This window comes from Manis pentadactyla, chromosome 2 (assembly GCF_030020395.1).
Source record: "Manis pentadactyla isolate mManPen7 chromosome 2, mManPen7.hap1, whole genome shotgun sequence".
Classification (NCBI taxonomy): Eukaryota; Metazoa; Chordata; class Mammalia; order Pholidota; family Manidae; genus Manis; species Manis pentadactyla.
The window spans coordinates 154,211,342-154,234,893 of record NC_080020.1 but is presented as its reverse complement, the minus strand read 5'-3'; the positions used below and the strand labels follow the sequence as shown (position 1 = coordinate 154,234,893).

The window sequence follows — 23,552 nt, the reverse complement described above, 5'->3', positions numbered from 1 at the left end:
ATTCTAAAATATTTCCCTTTAATGTTCTATGACATTTTGTTTGCATACATTTTAAAATAACTTCAACAAATGTTAAATACATTGCTATTAGGAAATTTATTTAAATAGTTAAGAATTCTAAGAATTTTGATCATTTTATGTAAAGGAAGTTTTATTTTTCTACTTTAACCTTAACAAAAATGGAAGATAATCTCACATGGAAAAAAGTCTTCCCATATTATCTCAAAAGCATCAACTTGCAAATCTTATCCAGGAACTCAAGTCAACATTAATTTCCATGTTCAGGAAGGTTTTAGCTATTAATAACTAACGGTTCTACCTTTACAGATTGAAATATATGGATAACAGGTATTCAATTACACTCGTTTTACATCAGTGAAATTCAAGTGAAACATTCAGTTTACAAGACATCTTTCATGCAATGACTTTATCAGAAATTGCTAGAATCACTAAGAATTTACAAATTAGACTGCAAAGCTAATTTCAAAATCAAATTATAATTTCCAGATCCAACTATAATGACAACTAAAATAAAACTTCCAAATACTAAATGGCTACTCCTACACTTTAACACTATATTGGTTGTCAAAAGCTTATTAGTTGGTTAATGGATTAAAGAAATAAAAAATGCTTTAAATGAGTAAAAATTTTTTAAGAAAATCAAGGACTCTTTTCACATTACCTAAGGCAGTGGTTCTCAAAGCATGGTTCCAAAACAAGAAGATGAGCATCGTCTAAGAATTTCCTATTAATAAGAACTCTTAGCCCTTAGCTGTGACCTACCAAATCAGAAACTCTGAGCAGGGGGCTCAGCAATCTGTTTGAACAAGTCTTTAAAATGATTCTGATGAATCTATAGTTCAAAACCACTATTGTAAGGGTTAGGGAGATTTTCATAACCAAGTCTAGAAACCCAGAATCTATCAAAGGAAAAACTAGACATGGTTGACTACATATAGAAATAAAAACTAATTCATAAAGACATATGTGTAAGAGTATTTATTGTAATACTTTTCCCAGTGACCAAGAACTGGAAACAAAAGTGAAAGCACATTTGGGGGAAAAAATGTGATGACAGGTGTTCCTGATAAAAACATCACGTGTGTTCCTATGACATGATTCTATTTATATAAAATGTGTGTGTATGAGTGTATGCAGAAAGATATGCAAAAATAAGTTACTTGGATCTATCACACAATTGTAATACTTCTGATTCAACCAAGCCTAATTAAAATTCAGGTTTTGTAATGCCTAAATTGTGGTCTCTAAACCATTTACCACTGAAAGGAACAAGGGCTTTTTGGAGAAATTACAGAAATATTTCAGAGGAGCCTAGAATACTTTGTCATGGCAGAAAGCAAGGTAGCTTACAAGGAGTGCTAAGGTCATGTCCTAAGGATTAAGGAAGCATTTTAAAGAGTTATGACAGTAACAAACGTAAATGCAGTGGACTGAAACACTTCAAATATTTTAAATCCATGAGTTCATAATGACAGTAAAACAAACAAACTCATTCATTATCTCAGGATATGAGAGAACCAATTCCTTACTTGGAAACTTGTAAATAAAGGGAAAGACTCAAACATTCATCTTGCTTTTTCCATAGAGCTATTCCAGAGTAACGAACGACTGATTTTTGTTTAAACCAATAATTTTTAAGAGAAAGTTTTTCTTTATAGAAATAATCTAGTTACCAAATTAAGAACAATATCAAAATTTTGCAACTTTGATTAAGGGATCCAAGCATATGATTTCCATGACAACTAACATTACAAAAAGAGAGACAACCAATCAATCAATGTGCCTCTTGATTGAAATATACTCCTTATGAATATTCTTACTAAAAACTCAGTTTGAACCTGATTATGCCTACAGATAAAACAAGAATTACAGGAGACAAAAGAACTTGCTAAGTGACACAAAAAGGATGCAAGGAGCAAAATCTAGATTGTGGGGTATAGTTAGACAAAAATCCTGGTTTCTTCAAGAGGAAAATTGCCAGGAAAAAAGAATAAATCTATACACTAAAAAAAACTTAAGAGTCTATTATTTTGTAACATATTAAAACCAGAGTCTTTTTTGATTGAACATATTCATCTTACTTGGATTTAGATTCCAACAAAACGTTAAAAAAATCGTAACAGATTTGGAGAAACTGAAATACTGACCAAAACACATTAATTTTTTAAGTGTGATAATGTCACTGTTCTTGTTTTCTGAAAAAATTCCTTACTTTTTAGCAATATATACTGAGATATTTATTGGTGAAATTATACCAAGTCTAGGACTTATTTCAACATCATCTAGTGGTTGTAGGGAGAGTAGACAGGGTAGAAGTAAGAAATAATTGTTGAAGCTGAATAATAAATATAGGAGTTCATTACTCCACATTTATGTGTCTGAAAATTTTCATAGTAAGGTAAAAAAATGAGAGTACATTAAAAACTGGAAAGTAAGTACTCTGACAGTGCTATTAATTGATACTTTTACATATATTTTTTTGACATTACATTAAAAATTAATTTGAATTTACCTTTTTATTTAGTCTTTGATTTTCCTTCTGAACTTTCAGGATTTTGGAAGTGTTACCTTCTGCAGAATCCATACTACTCCGAAGTTCTTCTACAGTTTTTGTCAAACTCTGGTTTTCCATTTCTAATTTCAATAAACTACTTGATGTCAATTCATTCACCTCATGGCCCAAAGATTTTTGTGGTACTAAAATATTGAAAAATATATATTTGGTAAATCTGTGTCTACTCTTTACTATTTAAATTGTTGAGTCTAAATGTACTATATCACCTGGTCCTGAACTTTATAAAATTTTCTACAGTGATACAAGATATACACAATAAAAAAATAACATATTAAAGGCAGGTAAATCTTGAATTTTTATTGCATCCACAGACATTCTAGTGGGGAAAAAATGTACAAAATTTACACTGAAGAGACTAGAGTTTCAGCTCTCATTCCATGAGAAATCAATTATTTGACAATGTCCCAGCCACTTTAAGTTCAATGAGTCTTAGTTTACTTGTGCAAAATATAGTTATTGCCCTGTGCGCTCTCTCCTGGAGTCATTGTTTGGTTCAAGTAAGAAGTATAAAACATATCCTATCCCCACACCTTCAAAAATTAAAGGACAGTTTGGGTTAAAATATCCTAATCTGATTCTGAAAAAGGAAAGACAGCATACACTGGTCACCTTGAAAAAGTCTTTCTCTAAATTAAGAATCCCTAGTAAACCTAAGTGTAAAGAGCAATATGTACTTCACTTTGCCAAAGAAAAAAAATCTAAACAGATTTGAGCATTACATTTTTTAAATTAAGAAAACTCAGTTTCTAGTTCTGTAAATGATACTCTTCGGTAAGCTAAAATAGTTATTTTTAAGTAACCCTGCAGCAGACTCATTTAATCTGTTAATTAATTTAAAATATTTACTTTGATGATATAAAAATATTAGGGTTTACAAATAAAAAAAGACACCTATAATTTATTTTAAAATCCTCAATTTCAGGAAAGGCAACAGAAGTACAGGAAGGCCTTTCTAGGTCTGTCTACTTTTGTGTATATTGAAATTCTCCATCATAAAAAGTAAAGAAATATGAACACACAAAATAATATCCCCACAAGCATACATTCTTTCCAAATTAGGTATGATAGACTATCCCTTAGATTTTAAGCAAAGAAAGCCTTGATTCTTCTATCTAGCTTTTTATTCTAGTCTGCATATTATTAATCTTTTAAAAGTTGATGTACTAGGGAGTCACTCACTTTTAAAATTCCATTAGTTGTCCAAGTCTTCTTTAGTAAAACTCTAGTTCATGATTTGTAGTCACGCATTTCAATTAAACAAGATTAAGCTATTAAAGCAATATACCTTAGTAATACTTTTAATACAGTAACTGTGTTTGAAAGAAGTTTCAGGTCAGACACTGCAGAATTAAAAGGATGCTTACAACACATTTTTAACAACATGGGGATCTGCCCATGTTATAATCCTAGGTGAAAAAGAACCTGAATTGTATACACACTAATCTAATAATGTCTAAAATATCTATGCATGTGTAAAAAACTTCTAGAAGCAAATTTTGTGAAATGTAAAAGTGACTTAAGAAAGTATTTGTTTCTTTAATTTCTCACTTTATATTTTTCCGCATTTTATATTTTTTCCAAATTTTCTATAAAGTCCCTTGTACAACTTAAAAAACCAAACTACAACCCATTAGAATGGATTTGCAGGTCTATAACCCCAAGTGAGGATGATGACGATGATATAATGATAATAATAATTATAAACGTTCAAATGCTTACTATTTACCAAGCACTATTTTAGGGGCTTCATAAGTATTAATAAATTCAATCTTCACAACAGCCCTACAAGGTATTTACTGTTATTGTTCTCATTTAACAGATGGGAAAACTGTAATTTTAACTACTTTGGTATAGAAAACATTTTAGTTTGAATTGCTTTCCTTGTAACAATTCATAAAGAATATAATAAAAAATGTTTCACAGGTATTTTAAGAAACACATCTCACCAAGTTCACTGGCTGAATATTATCACTTACGACAAAGGGAATTCCTAGAATTTGGAATTGGGTTCTCAAGTATAAAATCAGGAAAAGCCTAATGGTAATAAATATGACAAATCATCTGTGAAAGTAATTACTGTAATTACTCTGTTAGCACCAGACTATAAGCTTTCTCAGACCTTATATCTATGTCACCACTGTATCTGCAGCCTGCTATAATATTTTACACATGGTAGATGCTTATTAAATATCTGCAAAAGGAAGGAAAGCAGGTGAAATAATCTAATACTGATTAACTGAGGAATTATGGAACCAGTCTAATTCAAATAAATGTGACTTAGATGTAATTTCAATAAACATAGCAGTACTAGCATTCTCAAAGCTATAACCCAAATAAATATATGTATATGCTCAGCTTTAAGTAAGAGGACAAGTCAATATGGAGCGTATGAAAAAAGAGTCAAAAGTTAAAAATTTATCTAAGGGTCTTTCATCATCTCTAGGGTATAACTGGCCTGGACTGGTTGTTAGGTATAATCCTAAATTGCTGATTACATATATCGATGAAAATAGCCATTAAGATCCTTAACTTGCTTTTAGAAATCTGGCTACATATTCTCCTAAGAATCTTTTCTCTGCATTTTGACTTTCTAATTAGGTTTGCCTCTAGTCAAAGAACAGGTTGACCAGCTAAGTATGACTTTTCTGTACTATCTAGTAGATGGCTATCTTTTTCAAAATAAATTAATAAACTCGTATTCCAGCTTCCTGTGATATTAACATGAAATAATGCCTAAACAACTGATCAAATCTGTCACTGCACTTATAAAGTTGAGTTGTAAGACATGTAAAGATAAGGACCAGATCCAGGAATGTGGTAATTAAAATTACTCTAGACATCATATCTAGAGAGACATCTCCAGGCAGGGAATATAAAACTGCAATAAAATATCCAGAAATGTAAGCATAAATATGACTTCATTTACTCACTCATCATTTTAATTAAAATGATATAGGGAATACCTTCAGAAAGTTCACTAGTTCTGTATATTTGTTCTAGCTGCCAGCCAAGATGTAATGATTCATCCATACTCTGTTTCTGTGCCATTTCCAAAGTCATATTTTCTTCCATTAACTCTTCTATCTTTTTTCTATCCATACCACATTCCTTTTTCATTGGCAGGGAGGAGACAGAGAAAAGAAGCTAAGAAACTGTACAATTTCAAGCTAATATTTTATTATTACTCTTATTTATCAGAAACTGAACAATATGAGGATAAATTTTGAGTTCCTTAAAATTTTTCACAGTTTGGAGGTAATAGTCGGTTACAATCATTACTACTGGTCATTACACTGAGCAGGTGTCTGACATCCTTAAAAAGTAATCTCTGGGCCACTGAAAATTTCTTCATGTGAATATACCATTTTGGTAGTATAATAAATAATTTCCTACCCAATGCTAAATTTTAGCAAATAGTTTTATTTCTGTATTTTTTAAGGCATGTTTACACAATAGCTTATTAGGGTTTTTGAAAAAGTAGAAGAGAAAATTAATAAATAATAATTTTGAACAAGAGCATAAAATTCTACCACTCCTGTATTTATATAAAATTTATATGTAATTTATTTATATATAATTTATTTAGCTAGTTCTCTGTTAAAGCCTCAAGGGCACTAGCCATCCTTGTCATTACAACGAAATTAGAAGAAGCGTGTATTTTTTTTTCTTAGAGGCCATGTTACCTTAAAATACTTACCATTTCCATATCATGCAGTTTAGTTTTTAGTTGTAAATTCTCTTTTTCTAATTCATGCAATTTATCAGAATGAGCTCGAGTGCCTTCTAATTGGACCTCCAACATGGTTTTTGTTTCAAATAAAACTTGATTGTCTTCTTTTAATTCCTAAAAGCATTTCAAATAGGCTTTATTTACAACAAATGGGTTAACATCTGTTAAATTTTCTAACTCTTTGTAGAGTCTTTTGGGTTTCTATATAAACTATCATGTCATCTGTAAATCGTGACAATTTAACCTCTTCATTACTAATTTGGATGCCTTTTGTTTTTTCATTTTCTTGTCTGATTGCTGTGGCTAGGACTTCCAATATCATGAAAAAAGTGGTAAGAGTGGGCATCCTTGACTCATTGCTGATTTTTGAAGGAAAGGTTTTTTCAGCTTTTCACTATTTTGATGCTAGCTGTATGTCATATATGGCCTTTATTATGTTGAGGTACATTCCCTCTATACCCAATTTGTCGAGAGTTTTTATAATGAATGAATGAATTTTGTCAAATATATTTTCTGCATCTATTGATGGATTTTATCCTTCTTTATGTTAATGTGGTGTATCACACTGACTGATGATAATGAACCATCCTTGCATCTCTAGAATAAACCACAGTTGGTCATGATGAATGATTTTTTATTTTTTAATTCAGCATGCTTTTATTTTGTCATGAATCTATATCACCAGGAATGAACTAGTTTCTAACTACTTTCACTTATAATATTTTCACTTGAATTTGCATACAGCTTCCTTATCCCCATAATGAAAGTGAACCAAATTCTCCCATTTACAATGAAGAAACTAAAAAAAGAAAAAAGAATGCAGAAGCAAGCACTGTCAAATTCTAGCTGTCAAACTCAACTTCACATAACACTGAAGCACAACCATTAAGTAAGAAAAAATATTCAGAGGGGAGGGAGAGAGAAAGGGAAGGAGCATGAGCATGTGTTGAGAGAGCCTTCATTGATCCTACTTTAGTATTCTGCATTGAGCAGCAAAGAGAAATACGTTTTGCTTTCACTTCTAGGAACATGTTTGAATTAGTAGAGATACACACTTTATTTTGACTACGAGAGGACTCAAGTCTTCCCTACCTATAATGCAAAATAAAGGAATGAAAGAAGAACCCCAAAGAATTCGATGAGATTAGTTATGTCCCCAAACCCTTTTTACAAGTCTAAGTGATATGCTCACCTATCATAAACACCTGGAAGTATTTACAGTTTGTCAACATTTCCAGAGTTCCTTACATTTATTAAGTGCATTTGAAATGCACTTTGAAAAATCGCAACAATTTCAAAGAAAAAAATTGTGAGTGGCTTAAATTATGCAACATACCTCAACTCTTGCCTTATAAAATTCAGTATCATGTAGCCTTTCTTTATATTTGCTGACTTCACTTTCCAGCTGATCAAGTCTGACTGCCTTCTCCTGAAGTGCATCTAATTCATCTCGGTACATTCTTGCAGAATGAGCATCCGAAAGCAAGTTCATGTTCTAAATATACATAAATATTAATATCTTAATATTGTTTTATATTTTCAAATTGATAACCTTTGGTTGCACAACTTGATGAATTTACTAAATAATAAAAAAATTGTATACTTTGAAAGTGTGAATTTTATGGTAGGTAAATTATATCTCAAGTTGTTTTTTTTTAAATGAACAGATAAGTTTTTTTAAAACCAAGAATAAAAAGTATTTTAAAATATTTTTTTACATATAAATATACAAACTTAAGCTTACATACAATTTTTCTGTAGTATTCTGTATTAGGAATATAAAAAATACTCAGGATATTTTAAAATAAGTGAACCTCTACTTAACACAAATTTTTATGAAATGTTATATATAGGAATATAAAAAGTATTCAGGATATTTTAAAGTAAATGTACTTCTATTTAACATAATCATTTATAATTAACTTAAGGTGAAAAAGTTAACTTTAAAATACTGGGTAAGAACACAGAAGAGGCAAACTGTATTACTAAAATTCATCATTACTTACTTTGGAAAAATAATGTTTCTATCCAGGTAATGTAACAAAATTCTGCTGAGTATTTTTTAATACTTCCAAGGGTATGCTTAGCTGCATATCTTAATGTCATTTCAGGCAAATTAAAATTCAACCTTTTATAAGTTATCATAATACTTTAGAACAGCAGTTACCACACTGTGATCCAGGGACATCTGTGGGTCCCTGAAACCCTTTCAGGGAGTTCATGAGCTGAAAACCATTTTCAGAATAATACTAAAACATTATTTACCCTTTTGCTCTCATTCTCTCACAAGAGTGCAATGGAGCTTTCCAGAGACTACATAGCATGTGAAATCTCAAGAGACTGAATGCAGAAAACAGATATGAGAATCTGGTAGTCTTCAATTAAGCCAGGCATTAAAGAATTTGCAAAAATGTAAAAGTACAAGTCTTCTTAATTTGGCGGGGGTGGGGGGGAATAATGGTTATTTGGTTAACATAATTTTTAGCATAGAATGGGTTGTATATTCTTTTTAAATGAATTAATATTTAGTTTTTTAAGTTTTAATTTCAAGTATAGTAAATACCAGTAGATACAATCCACATTAAACATCCTTATTAATTTTCAAGAGTGGAAAAGAGTCTTGAGATCAAAAAGATCGAGAATCACTGTTTTAGACAGAACACACATATAAAAAATTCTGCTGCCAAAAGTAGAAAGCAACCACAGCATATTTAGAAATAAATATCATGATTCCCAGTGTCATTCATCTAGCAAGGTTCCAGTTTATGATCCTGCAAGTAGAATATTCCCTCAATTTAAAATGGCACGTTCGGGTAAGGAAAAGAAATAATTGTCCAGCTTACCACAGTCCTACCGTTTATGGTTAAAGAAGACCTCAAGCACTACCTCCAAATGGAAATGAAACCTTATAGTTATTAAAAGAAGTGAACTCTTAAACAATCTTGGTTCAAGATTAAGAAACATAAAGCTTTAGTAAACTAAAAATAACTTTTTTAAAGTAAAAAATTTTTATCTTAATAAAAAAAAAGGGAAAAAGCAAAAAACATTCTATCGTATATAAGTTAACATAAAGCACCATCAAAGAGCAGAGACCTAAGGAGACACATATAACCAGCACAGGTTACAGTACAGGTGTTCCAGCTTCCAAGCCCACTGAAGTCAAATGCACATAAAAGAGAAACTTGGAACTGCCCTCGGCCTAAGAGGCTCCTCTGAATCTTAGTGAGGTTGGAGTAACACTGATGTAGAAAAAAGAAAAGTCCAAAGACCTTGATTTCTAATCTTGGCTCTAGAATTTTTGAAAAGAGACACTGAAAAGTCATCAAATTTCTTTAAGCATCAGCAACCTCATAATTCATTAAAGTAAAAGTTATAAATTATAAGGAGAAAAATTAATTCCCAATTACTTAGCAGTCCTACATAATAAAAGTTCCAGGTACAAACCTCTTGTTGCAGCCTTTTTAATTCTATTTCCATTTGCTCAAGTTCTTCTTTGCAGTCCAATAACTCTTCAGTATTTTCGTCCCTTAAATGCAAAAAATCTTTATTTTATAATAAGCTTACTGCTTTTGAAAACTATGATCATCATCTGCATTAATACAAATGTATTATTATTACTAAATATCTAGTTGAACACAGCATTAGGCATAACCCCAACCAAGGGGAGAAAGAGAAAGAAATGGGCATTGGGAATTTGTGATCGGATGTCATTAATCAAACTACCCCTTAAAGTTTTCCAAAGGCTAATAACCTCAGGGATTAATGCCCTCTTAGTTCACAAGGTAGTTTCTCTCTCTTCACCCTTCCTGCCAACCTCCATTCTCACTCCCCTTTCTTGCTCTCTCCCTCTCTGCATAGTCAAAAACAAATAAGCTGGAAGAGTTTTCATGCAAGGCAATACTATATGGGTCTGAGACTTATAAGGTTCTCCAAACTATTTTCAACATAGTCAACGGCCTAAAGGAAATCATACACTGCCACACAGATTCCTATAGTCTTTATATCTCTATTGGTTTCTTCCTTGTAGTCTATAAACATCTTCAAATTTCTACTATTTTTTTTCTCTTTAAATTGCTTTACTTCTACCTCCCATTTTCTATCTTCCCTTCAAGGCCACGCTCATAAATAAAGTCTCCACTCATTATCCCTACTTTTCCACCATCTGTTGTTTTTTTTTTTATCATTTGATATTTTTAATTCAACAGGATATTGGAAAAACTTTCACAAAACAATACATAGAAAAAAAAGCATAATACATAAATACCATCAATCCATTTCTATATGGTGCTGTTCTCAAAAAATAATCACCAATAGTCATACACTTAGGTTGTTACCAGTCTTTTAATATTATAAAACTTAATAAATAAGCTTGCACAGCCAAATGTGTATGTCCTATCTAATCTACATATTATTTTAATACTTAATGTGGTTTTATATTTTTAATCAGTCTTAAGTCGTTTTCATAGAAATTTTTATTTTGAAATAGTTATAGACTTAAAGGAAATTGCAAAAATAGTACCTGTTCTCATGTACCCTTCATACAGCTTTCCTCAATGGTGACATTTTATATATTGGCAGTATAGTATCAAAAGCAGGAATTTGGCATTGGTACAATACCATTAACTAAATTTACGACCTTATTTCATTTTAAAATCTATTTCTGAAGTAGACAGGAAACAAATAGCATGATTTTACATGTACATACCATGTTCCACATGCTATGCATACCTGTCTAAAGGAACTAGCTTTCCCTAATGATAAATGTTGGCAAATGTCAACAGCCTCACTAGAAAACAAAATTTCATTGGGAATGTAACATGAAAAGAAAAGAAGTATCCAACAAAACAAGCAAAAAACCTCAAGGTACCAAGCTGGAGAGCTTATGTGAAAGTGGCAAGTTGGTGGTAGAAGCAGTGAGAGCTTGAAGCTTTACAGGGAGACAAGTCACAGCGTCAGTTTGCTCAGGAAGGACACCCCGGGGAAGCTGGCATCTGTGCTAGGACTTGCACAATAAAAACAGAGTTGCATAGGCTGGGATAGAAAGAAAAGGCAATCCAGGGACAACAGTGCAGAGGCAGGAAGGTAAGGGAACCAGGCATCTGGGTCCTTGAGAAAGCATTTCCCAAGTTCCTGCTCTGAAACAGGCCCTGGGCTGCGGGTTGGATAGTCACATGGGTGAAGCAAAGGCTCTGCCGTTGCTGAACCTACAGTTTGTCTGGAGACAATGTGACTGGTGCTGTGATAGAGGAGGCACTGGGGTCTGTGGGGGTCCAGAGCAGCAACTGAAACTCCCAGGGGTTGGCAGAACTGGGAGAGGCTTTCCACCATCTGTTCTTTTTTTTTTTTTTCCATTAACAAAGACAATTTTATTGAAAGGTAGTTTAGATGTTGTAACAAAGTTTTTTTTTTTTTTTTTTTTTAGGTAATTATTTTTTATTGAAGGGTAGTTGACACACAGTATTACATTACATTAGTTTCAGGTGTACAACACAGTGATTCAACATTTATATACATGATAATTCTAGGTACCAGCTATCACCATACCAAGTTGTTACAATATTTTGACTATATTCCTTATGCTATACATTACATCCCGGTTACTTATTTATTTTACAATTGGAAGTGTGTACTTTTTGTTGTTGTTGTTGTGAGGGCATCTCTCATATTCATTGATCAAATGGTTGTTAACAACAATAAAATTCTGTATAGGGGAGTCAATGCTCAATGCACAATCATTAATCCACCCCAAGCCTAATTTTCATCAGTCTCCAATCTTCTGAAGCGTAACGAACAAGTTCTTACATGGAGAACAAATTCTTATATAGTGAATAAGTTACATGGTGAACAGTACAAGGGCAGTCATCACAGAAACTTTTGGTTTTGCTCATGCATTATGAACTATAAACAGTCAGTTCAAATATGAATACTCATTTGATTTTTATACTTGATTTATATGTGGATACCACATTTCTCTCTTTATTATTATTATTTTTAATAAAATGCTGAAGTGGTAGGTAGATACAAGATAAAGGTAGAAAACATAGTTTAGTGTTGTAAGAGAGCAAATGTAGATGATCAGGTGTGTGCCTGTAGACTATGTGTTAATCCAAGCTAGACAAGGGCAATAAAACAACCATGTATGCAGGAAATTTCTCTCAGAACAGGGGGCTGAGGTTCTACGCCTCACCTCTGTTGATCCCCAATTTCTCACCTGATGGCCCCCCTGCGACTGTGCCTGTCTTAGGTTGTTCCTCCCTTGAGGAATCTTACCCGTCTCTGGCTAACCAGTCATCTTCCGGGGCCATACAGGGAAATGTGAAGTTGGTAAGTGAGAGAGAAGCCTTACTGTTTGAAAAGGTTAGCTTTTTACTTCTTTGCATATTTATGCCCTGTGGCTTCTATGCCCAGCATTTGTCTTGAGGTATCTTTACCACTTGGAAGAATTATGATACTCGGTAAATTTGATATGAGGCACAAATTCTATTTAAGGGTTGTAATTAGGAAGTAAGAAGAAAAGCTATAGAAGTAGCAGGTGGCAGAAAACATGGGAAGATTGATTATTTCTTTGACATATCTTCTTGTAGAGTAACTTTAGCATGTATAGGTTTTAAACTACTAATTAAATTGTGCACACACATTAACATAATAGGAGTATAGTTACATAACCAAATCATACCTGTAATTACCAGCCATCTCCAGTGAAACCAAGAAAACCAGTTAGGCACCTTAGGCATTTGTGAAAACTTATCTATGATATGTTGGATATTGTCCAACTGAGCTCGAACAGTCTGAGAAAAATCAGACAAATTAAAACAACCCATTCCTGGGGACTGTTCACATCCCATATGTTCTTTTAACAGTAAATAGTCTGTAGTTTTAAGAATTTGGAGCACTACAATTTGCACTTCTCCTAATTCTTGGTTGAGTTCCAACAGTATAGATCCAGTCAAATTTGTTGTTTTACTGTATGCACAGGCCAGCTTAGATACCTCCTTCCTCATTCCCATGGGAAATCCAGGAACTGGTGGGATGAGTGCATCTACACCTGTAGCAGTGCGTGGATCTTTGTTGGGGTTTTTTGATGATCACCTTCTGGCATGAGTCTTCCAGAAAGTGCTGATGTTGGAAGTTCTTTTTCATATCGTATCTTAGTTCATTTTCTGGGTAGCCCAATTAGGCTTTGATCCTCTGTATAAACACAAACAGACCCTTTGCCTACACTTTTATATGCCCTTTATACCCTTGTGTAGGACTCATTGGAGGTCTCCACACAGGAACTGCCTTTTTTTTTTTTTTTTTGGTATCATTAATCTACACTTACATGACGAATATTATGTTTACTAGGCTCTCCCCTATACCAGGTCCCCCATATAAACCCCCACCATCTGTTCTTTAATAAAATGTTTGTGTATATGAACTGTATTTCAATTTTTATAAAGGGTAAATGTTCATTGTAAAAAAACAATGTGTTGTTGACATCCCCTCATACCAATACATTTTTTTAAAACAATAATTTTTAATGGAAAAATATTTCCTTTGATAGAGAAACTATAATTTATTTAAGTGAATTCCATTTTTCACTGTAATGAATAATGGTCTGGTAAATAAAGTTATACATAAAACCTACATATTCCAGATTTCTAAAAATACATTACAGGTTTGAAAGTTTTTGATGTATACTGTCAAAATGATCTTCAGAAAGGTCGTTAGCAATTTATAATACACCCAGCAGAGGATAAAAATGCCTATATGTGAAAAAATTTAACAACCGAAAAGTGCTGATATTGATCTAAATTGCATTTATTTGCATACAAAGAAAGAATCACTGTGCTTTATTTTATGCCACTAAAACTTCTTCTGATAAAAAGCTATTATTTTAAGTCTTTTAACTGAAAAAAAGCTATTACTTTTGTGATTTATAAGATATTTCTTACAAATATTTCTTTATAGTTTGTTGAATGATTTTTAAAAATTAAGAAAATTTTTTTATTGTTATGTATATATAACATAAAATTGTAATTTTAACCATTTCAAATATATAATTCAGGGGTATTAATGACATTTACAATGTTGTTAAATTATCACCACTACTTATTCCCAGAACTTCATCATCACCCCAATTTTGAAACCATTAAGCAATAACTCCCCCATTCCTCCAACCCCTTACCTCTAAAGTACTTTTTGTTTCTCTAAATTTGCCTATTAAAGATAATTCATTTAAGTGGAATCATACAATATTTGTCCTTTGTATCTGTCTTATCTGACTTAGCAAATTGTTTTCAGAGCTCATTCATGTTGTAGCAGATAAGAAAATTTCATCCTTTTTTGGCTGAATAATATTCTATCATATGCTTATAGCACATTTTGTTTATGAATCCATCTGTACATGGACACTTGGCTTGTTTCCACCTCTTGGCTATTGGGAGAATGCGGCAACGAACACAGGCATAACAAATGCCTGTTCTGAGTCCCTGTTTTCAATTCTGAGGGAATACACCTAGGCACAGAATCTAGGTCATATGAAAGTTCTATGTTTAACTTTATGATTAATATTCAAATGTTTTAATTTTACTCGTTTCTTTCTGGATGTCTATATATTTAATATTTTTTATAAAAATAGAGCAACCAGGAGGGGAGGCTGAATATGGAGGAGTAGGAAGGCAAGACAGACATCTACACACACACACACACACACTCACACACACACACACACACACACACACACACACACACAAAGGAAGCAACTACAGCAAATCCAATTAAACCCAAAAATGAACTGAAGACTGCAGAACAGAGCATCTACACCTGGGGGAGAAGAGAAGACCACACAGAAAAGGTAAAGTGGCAGAGCACCAATGGAGTGGGACCCAAGCCCTTCACCCGTCCCAGCCCACAGGCAGGAGGAAGAGGAACAGAGCAGGGAGGGGATAGGTGCCCAGGAACTCTGCACACCTGGCCCTGGAGATCTGCTCTGGGAACACGAGACCACACTGCACTATGTTCAGCTGATTAGAGGGAGTAGACACCAGGGGCAGCTGGAATACTCTGAGAGATGAGACACCAGCCACCTTTGGAGGACAGACATGCTCCATTTGTCCTGCTGAGGCCCAAAAGCAGAGGCAGCAGTTTGAAAAACCTGCCAGCAGTGGGAGGGGAGCCAGAGGAGCAAGGGCTGGAGGGACGTATCTCTGCAGGAGGAAGGGCAGGTGGACAACACCTCCCCAACACTCCCTTGGCCCAACAGCTTGGGCACACATGGGAGCCCTAGATACGCCATTCTCCTTGCTGGCCTCACTCTGAAGTGCCTTCCTGTACCCCACCAATGCGACAGCCCACTCAGCCCAACAGCATTGGACCTTGCTGCCTGGGAGACTCTCCCAGCTTTCACAGCTCTGTTTCAGCCCAACTGGGGAGGTGCCTGCAGGAGCCAGATATGAGAGTATCTTCCTCCCCAAGGGTGGCCAAGCTGGGTAATGGTGCCCCACTGTTGGTAGAGGGCACCCACAGGACTCACTGCTCTAGCAGCTGTGTGCCACGGCAGCATGATATGCTGCCTGCACTGCTGATATGGGCTCCCACTGCACAACTCGCTCCCACTGCACACCTGCGCACCCCCCCACACCCACCACGGGACTAACTGACTCAGCACACCTACACCCCTCCCAGCACCTCAGCACCCCACCACAGCTACTGCATGCCCCATGCCCTCCAATCACACAGCTAAGCCACTGCTGAGCACCCCTGCACTCCACAACCAGGTGATTTGACAACGCCTGCACCCTGACATAGTACAACTACCCCTGAAACCACTCGGCACACCCTGTTAAGGCAGCAGCCGCACCATTGCTGCAGGGCAGAGGGCAGCCCTGCCCACAACAATCCCAAAAGAAACCACTGGTATGATCACATAGGCCTGGCTGAGGAAAACTGCTGGGCCTCAGCAGATTGAGATAAACCATGGCCAGAAGACATACAGGAAGGCAACCCCACCCATTGCCCACCAACAGCAGCTGGGGCTCCACAGAAAAGGGGAAGCAGGGACTTGTGAGGAAAGAGTCCTGAGCTTCTGGGCACCACAAGACACTTTCTTTATAAAGCCTTTACTCTCTACATCAGGAAGCATAGCAGATCAATCCATCTAATAGAAAAGAAAAAACACAGAACCCTGACAAAATGAGGAGGCAGAGAACTATGTTCCAAACAAAACAACAGATTAAGACACCAGAAAGAGGGCTAAATGAAACAGAGATCACAAATCATCTTGATAAATATTTCAAAGTTAAAGTCACTATTTGCAGATGAAATATTATAAATAGAAAACCCTAAAGAATCGATGAAAAAACTACTAGAACTAATAACTGGATTCAGTAAAGTTGCAGGATATAAAATTAACAGACAGAAATCTGTTACACTCCTATATACTAACAATGAACTAGCAAAAAGGGAAATCAAGAAAATAATTTCATTTATAATTGCATTGAAAAGAATAAAATACCTAGGAATAAACCTTACCAAGGAAGTGAAAGACCTAGACTCTAAAACATTCATGAGAGGAATTAAAGACACAAATAAGTGGAAATCTATCCCATGCTCATAGGTAGGAAGAATGCAGTCAAAATGACCATCTTGCCCAAAGCAATCTACAGATTCAATGCAATTCCTATCAAAATACCAACAGCATTTTACAGTGGACTAGAACAACTACTTCTAAAATACATATGGAACCACAAAAGACCCTGAAGAGCCAAAGCAATCCTCAGAAACAAGAACAAAGCTGGGGGATTACACTCCCTGACTTCAAGTTCTACTACAAAGCCGCAGTAATCAAGACAATTTGGTACTGGCACAAGAACAGACCCATAGACCAATGGAACAGAATAGAGAGCCCAGATATAAACCCACAGATATATGGTCAATTAATATACGATAAAGGAGCCATGAATATACAATGGGGAAAAGGCAGCCACATACAAGAGAATGAAACTGGACTACTGCCAAACTCCATACACAAAAAAGTAAAGTCAAAATGGATCGAAGACCTGAATATAAGGTATGAAACCATGAAACTCTTTGAAGAAAACATAGGCAAAAATCTCTTGAACATAAATATAAGCAATTTTTTCCTGGACACATCCCTTCAGGCAAGGGAAACAAAATTGAAAACGAACAAGTGGGACCACATCAGACAAAAAAGTGTCTGTACAGCAAAGGACATCATCGGCAGAACAAAAAAGCGACCTACAGTATCAGAGAATATATCTGTAAATGATTTATCTAATAAGGGGTTAACATCCAAAATACATAAAGAGCTCATACACCTAAACACAAAAAAACAAATAACCTGATTACAAAATGGGTGGAGAACCAAAACAGACATTTCTCCAAAGAAGAAATACAGATGGCAAACAGGCACATGAAAAGATGTTTTACATCACTAATCATCAGGGAAATGTAAATCAAAACCACAATGAGGTATCATCTCACACCAGCAGAAGGGCCACTATACAAAAGACAAGAAATAAGTGTTGGTGAGGATGTGAAGAAATGGGACCCCTCCTAGACTGCTGATGGGAATGTCAATTGGTGCAGCCACTGTGCAAAGCAGTGTGGAGTTTCTTCAAAAAATTAGAAATAGAAACACCTATCGACAAAGTAATTCCACTTCTAGGAATTTACCCTAGGAATTTTGAATCAACAAAATCCTTGATCCAAAAAGATAAACGCACCCATTTATTGCTGCATTATTTACAATGGCCAAGATATGGAAGCAAACTAAGTATTCATCAATAGATGAATGGATAAAGAATATGTGGTACATATACACAATGGAATATTATTCAGCCATAAAAAGAAAAGTAATCTTCCCATTTGCGACAACATGGATGGAGCTATAGAGTATTGTGCTCAGTGAAACAAATCAGATGGAGAAAGACAAATACGATACGATTTCACTTATTTGTGGAATATAAATACAAAGCAAAACTCAATGAACAAAACAGCAGTAGTGTCATAGACACTGAGAAGGGACTGGTGTTTACTATGGGGGTGGCATTGGAGTGGGTGGGTGGGGAGTGTGAGGGGGATAAAGCGGCACAAAAATTCTCAATCATAATGTAGGTTGGTCCTGGGGATATTAGTACAACATGGAGAATATAGCCAATGATTCTGTAACATCTTCCTATGTTGACAGATAGTAGCTGTACTAGTGTGGGTGAGGATTTAATATGGGTAACTGTTGAACCACTGTGGTGTATACCTGAAGCTAATATAAGACTGTATATCAAAAAAAAAAAAAAAGAGCAACCACTTCTTCTGCTTTGTGCAAAGATATCCCCTACCTAGAGGACAAATATATATACATACTTCTATATTTCTTTTTGGTTCTTTCATCATTATTTAATTTTTTACATTTAGCTCTTTAATCCATCTGAAATTCAATTTGGTTTATGTGCAATATTAATTTAAATAATTTTTCCAAGAGTTATCCAGGATTTCCAGCCTCAATAATCATTTCCTTCTGCACTCATTTGACTATTTATAGCAACGAGGCTTTCATCCACACTTCCCCACTGACACTGTTTTTCAAGAGCTGATTACTTCCTTACTGCCAAATCCAGTGGATTATTTTTGGATCTTTTAGCAGAATTTAATATAATCAACTCCATTCTTTTCCTTAAAACACTCTCCTTTGACTTCCTGACTCCACACTCAGGTGTTTCTACTCCTCTACACATTAACTCTAGCCCTTTCACTGATTTCGTGTTTTGTGCCCATCTTTTGGCCAAAATTATCAAACTCGAATTATCTGTACCAAGCACTTTTGTTAAGCACTTTTCACTTTGCCAAGCACTTAATCCTCACAAGCGCCCTCTAAAGAAACAGTAGCAGTGATAGCAGCTTACATTTATTGAGCACTAATGTACTAGACACTGTTCACTTGACAATTTACCTCCCACAACAACCTTACAATAGGCACAATTATTATTCCTACTTAATAGGCTAGGAAACTGATCTTAGAGAGATTAAGTAACTTGGCCATAGTCACTCAGTTAAGTGGTGGGCCAGGATTCACTCAGGCAGAATGCCTCTCAAGCTCATGCACTTGATCATAGGCTACAGGCAGCCTCTCTCCAGGGTACATATTAGAATTTCATTTTTATGAAGAGACAGAGTAATGCAGAGACAGATGTATGAATACATCTATAATATGGTTGAATAATATGTGTGAAGAAATACAGTAATGTGGCTAAAAAATGGTGAAGTCTCCCCTTAACCACTTAAACACCTTTATATTGTGTTTTTCAGATCACATTCTTCTCATTCTTCATGTTCTTCCTGGGCAGTCATACCACTCCCAAGGTTCAACTCCTATGCACAATGCTGCTTTTATTCTGCATCAGGTATATCCTAATAATTCCAAATCGCTCATCCAGGGATCATCTCCATGGAGATATATCAAAGGTACCTCAAACTGAATATGTCAAAAACTAAATTTGTCTTTTACCTTACTATTCTTCTTCCCTGTTATGTTCCCTATCTGACTAAATGGCATCACCATCCCAATAGAAACCAATTGTAAGAAACCAGGAATTATACCTAAGATCCTGCCTTCTCCCTTACCTCCTCTACAACTTCACTATTACAACTTTGCATCAGACCTACACTATATGCCTGGACTGCCCTTCAGTCAACCTTCACATTGTCAACAGAATTAATTTTTTTAGTCTAAAAAGTCACTAAGAATCAGTTATTAAGACTAGTATGTCTTTAGTAAAACACAAATCAGATCATATTACACTCCTACACAAAAAAATCTTCAATTGGTCCCTGCTATTTAAAGTCTGAACTTCTGAGTACTACATATATGACCCTCCATGTACTCCCTCCAACATTTCCTTCCTTTCCTTCCCTTCCTCCCTCTCTTTTTTTAATTAACATATCATTGATACACAATCTTATGAAGGTTTCACATGAACAACACTGTGGTTTCAACATTCACCCATATTATCAAGTCCCCCTGCCCTGACCCCATTGCAGTCACTGTCTATCAGCATAGTAAGATGCTATAGAGTGATTACTTGTCTTCTCTGTGCTATACTGCCTTCCCCATGCCCCCCCACTACATTATGTATGTTAATCAAAATGCCTCTTAATCCCCTTCTCCCACCCTCTCCACCCCAACCCCTTCCCTTTGGTAACCACTGGTCCCTTCTTGGAGTCTGTGAGTCTGCTACTGTTTTGTTCCTTCAGTTTTGCTTTATTGTTATACTCCACAAATGAGTGATATCATTTGATACTTGTCTTTCTCCTCCTGGCTTATTTCACTGAGCATAATACCCTCGAGCTCCATCCATGTTGTTGTGAATAGTAGGATTTCTTTTCTTTTTATGGCTGAATAATATTCCATTGGTATTCACTCCATCATTTCAACTTCACTTCTTGCCATTGCCCTCCTTAAATCTTATTGAAAATCTTCAACTTCACCTTCTGCTCACAACACCCAAATAAGCTTTTTCAACGTAGTTAATGTCTACTAAAGCTGAAATGTGACTATCTCTATGAAAACTTCTTTACACCCTCCCTTTTCGCTGCCAAGTCAGAAGTGACCAAAATCCTTTAGGTTTCAACTGCAGACTATATGGACTGCTTATATAACTCCAGTTTCATGTAACTTCACTGATTAAAAGTTTATCTCAAAATTCAATTTTAAAATGGGCAAAGGAACTGAATAAACATTTCTCCAAAGATGATGCACATATGACCAGTAAGTACAGGAAAAGATGCTCCACATCATTAGTCATCAGGGAAATGCAACTCAAAACCACAATGAGGTATCACTTCACACTTACTAACATGGCTGTAACCAAAAAGGAATATAATATAAGTATTGGTGAGGCTATGGAAAAACTGAGGCCCTCAGACATTGCTGGTGCAAATGTAAAATAGTGCAGACAGTCTGACAGTTCCTCAAAAGGCTAAACATAGAGCTACCATATAACACAGCATTTCTCCTTCTTGGTATACAACCACCAAGATAAATGAAAACAAATGCCCACATACAGACTTGGATATGAATGATAATAGGAACATTGTTTTATAAAGCCAAGAAGGAGAAACAATCCAAACATACAACTCATAAATGGATAACTAAAATGTGATATTATCCATGTAATGGAATATTATTCAGCCATAAAAAGGAATGAAGTACTGGAACATGCTAGAATGAGGACAAACCTTGACAACATTATGCTAAGTGAAAGAAGCCAGTAACAAAAGGCCACATAGTATATAATTTCATTTATATGAAATGTCCAGAATAGGCAAATCCATGGACTAGAAAGTAGATTAATGGTTCCCAAGAGCCTTGGGTAAAAAGGGACAGGGAATGGCTGCTAATGAGTATGCAGTTTCTTTGTGTGGTGTTAAAAATTACTTGATATTAGATGGTATGTGATGGTTGCCCAGCTCTATGAATTTTATAAAAATCATGCAATTGTATACATTAGAAACATGAATTTTCTGATTTTTGAATTATATCTCAAGAAATCTATTTAAAAAAATACATAATTTGTGTGAAATAAAAACTCTGAATACATTAGATACAAGGAAGCAGAGAAAATTATTAAAGAAAGTCTTTGATAACTGAGAAGTGCCTGGTGGTTACCATGGAGGCGGGGTTAGGATGGGTAGGTAAAAGAGATAATGAGGCACAAAATCTAAATCATAATGTAAGTTGGTTGCAGGGATGAAGTGCACCATGGAGAATACAGTCAATGATTCTGTAAAATCTTTCTATGTTGACAGTAACTGCATTAGTTGGGGTGAGGATTTAACAATGTGAGCAACTGTTGAATAACTATGTTGTATACTTGAAAACATTATAATACTGTATGTCAACTATATTTCAATAAAAAAGAAGAAAAAAATGAAGTTTTTGATGTTAACTAATGCAAACAGTGAAATTTATAAGGAATTACGTATTCTTCCATCCAATTCACAAATTATTCTTTTACTCTGTATATTAATAAATCAAAAGCAATTATATTACAATGTACTACCCATAAGTAATTATGCTATCCATTGCATGTTCTCATTACAATTACTTATTTCCATTAGGTATAAGGCAACCTGAACTATTTTTACCTACCATGATTCCCACACCTTATCACTTTTGTAAAGATCTGTCCCAACAAAAATACGTAAAACTAATGTTAATAGAAGAAATCCATGAAGGAATGCATTTTCAGAGAATAACAAAGATGGCATTTGAAAAAATGTTAGTTACTGGGAATACCTGTTATATCTGGCACATTTCTTTACTCATTTAAAATCCTCATTTACATTTTTCCACCAGCATATGAGACACTCAATTTTATCAATCACTCTAAGTTGCTTGGAATTTTAAAATACTCCAGGGCCAAGTAAGTTTTATTTAAAAATCAAATTTTAATATAGTGCAAAATGTTAAATGAGTTCACAGCCATCACTGCAATTCTAACTGCATACATTAAATACTGAAGAAGATTATGCTAAATTATACGGAAACAACTAGTGTTCACTGTTTAGGCTATCCATTAACTGTCAGTCAAACTAAGAACAGCAATCTCTCCTCCAACTTCCCTGGTGCAGCTGTTTATAGAATATCCTGGGCGTGTTCACTTCAACAGGTACATAATAATACGGACATCCACAATGAAAGCTGTATCTTTTTGTTTTCAAGTTTTCCTACAGACTCTGCATTTTTAATACCTTGTATATTCAGTCGGATTTTTAAACCAAATGTTTTAAATAATCAGTAAATAAACTTAATCACTATATAGTGTCTTTAAATTTAAATCTATACTCTGAAGTCCAAATCTAGGAGAAAACATCAAGAAAAAAGGTAAAAAGAAAAAAACTCCAAACACAAAAATCCTGTGTTCTTTTTGAAGTGCAAAATAAAAAATCTCCACTAGAGATTGGTTATGTCTTTACAGGCATAGCTCAGAGATACTGCAGGTTTGGTTCCAGACCACCCCAAGAAGCAAATATCACAATAAAGTGAATATCACAAAAAAGCAAGTCAAATGAATTTCTTGCTTTCCCAATGCATATAAAAGTCAGGTTTATACTATACTGTAGTTAATAGTGTGCAATAGCATTATGTCTAAAAATATATACACATGTTAACTTTAAAATACTTATTGCTAAAAAATGCTAACCATCACCCAAGTTCTCAGCAAGTTA

The 23,552-nt window shown here is 34.7% G+C and overlaps 1 protein-coding gene across 1 annotated transcript in view; it reads right to left on the bottom strand.

Moving 5' to 3' along the window:
* LOC118909530 (girdin-like) overlaps positions 1-23,552 on the bottom strand; it is a 95,003-nt gene that overhangs the window by 19,276 nt on the left and 52,175 nt on the right. The window contains 5 exon segments of the mRNA XM_057496962.1: positions 2,534-2,718; positions 5,560-5,704; positions 6,294-6,440; positions 7,663-7,821; positions 9,771-9,852. Coding sequence (XP_057352945.1) covers positions 2,534-2,718; positions 5,560-5,704; positions 6,294-6,440; positions 7,663-7,821; positions 9,771-9,852 — 718 coding nt within the window.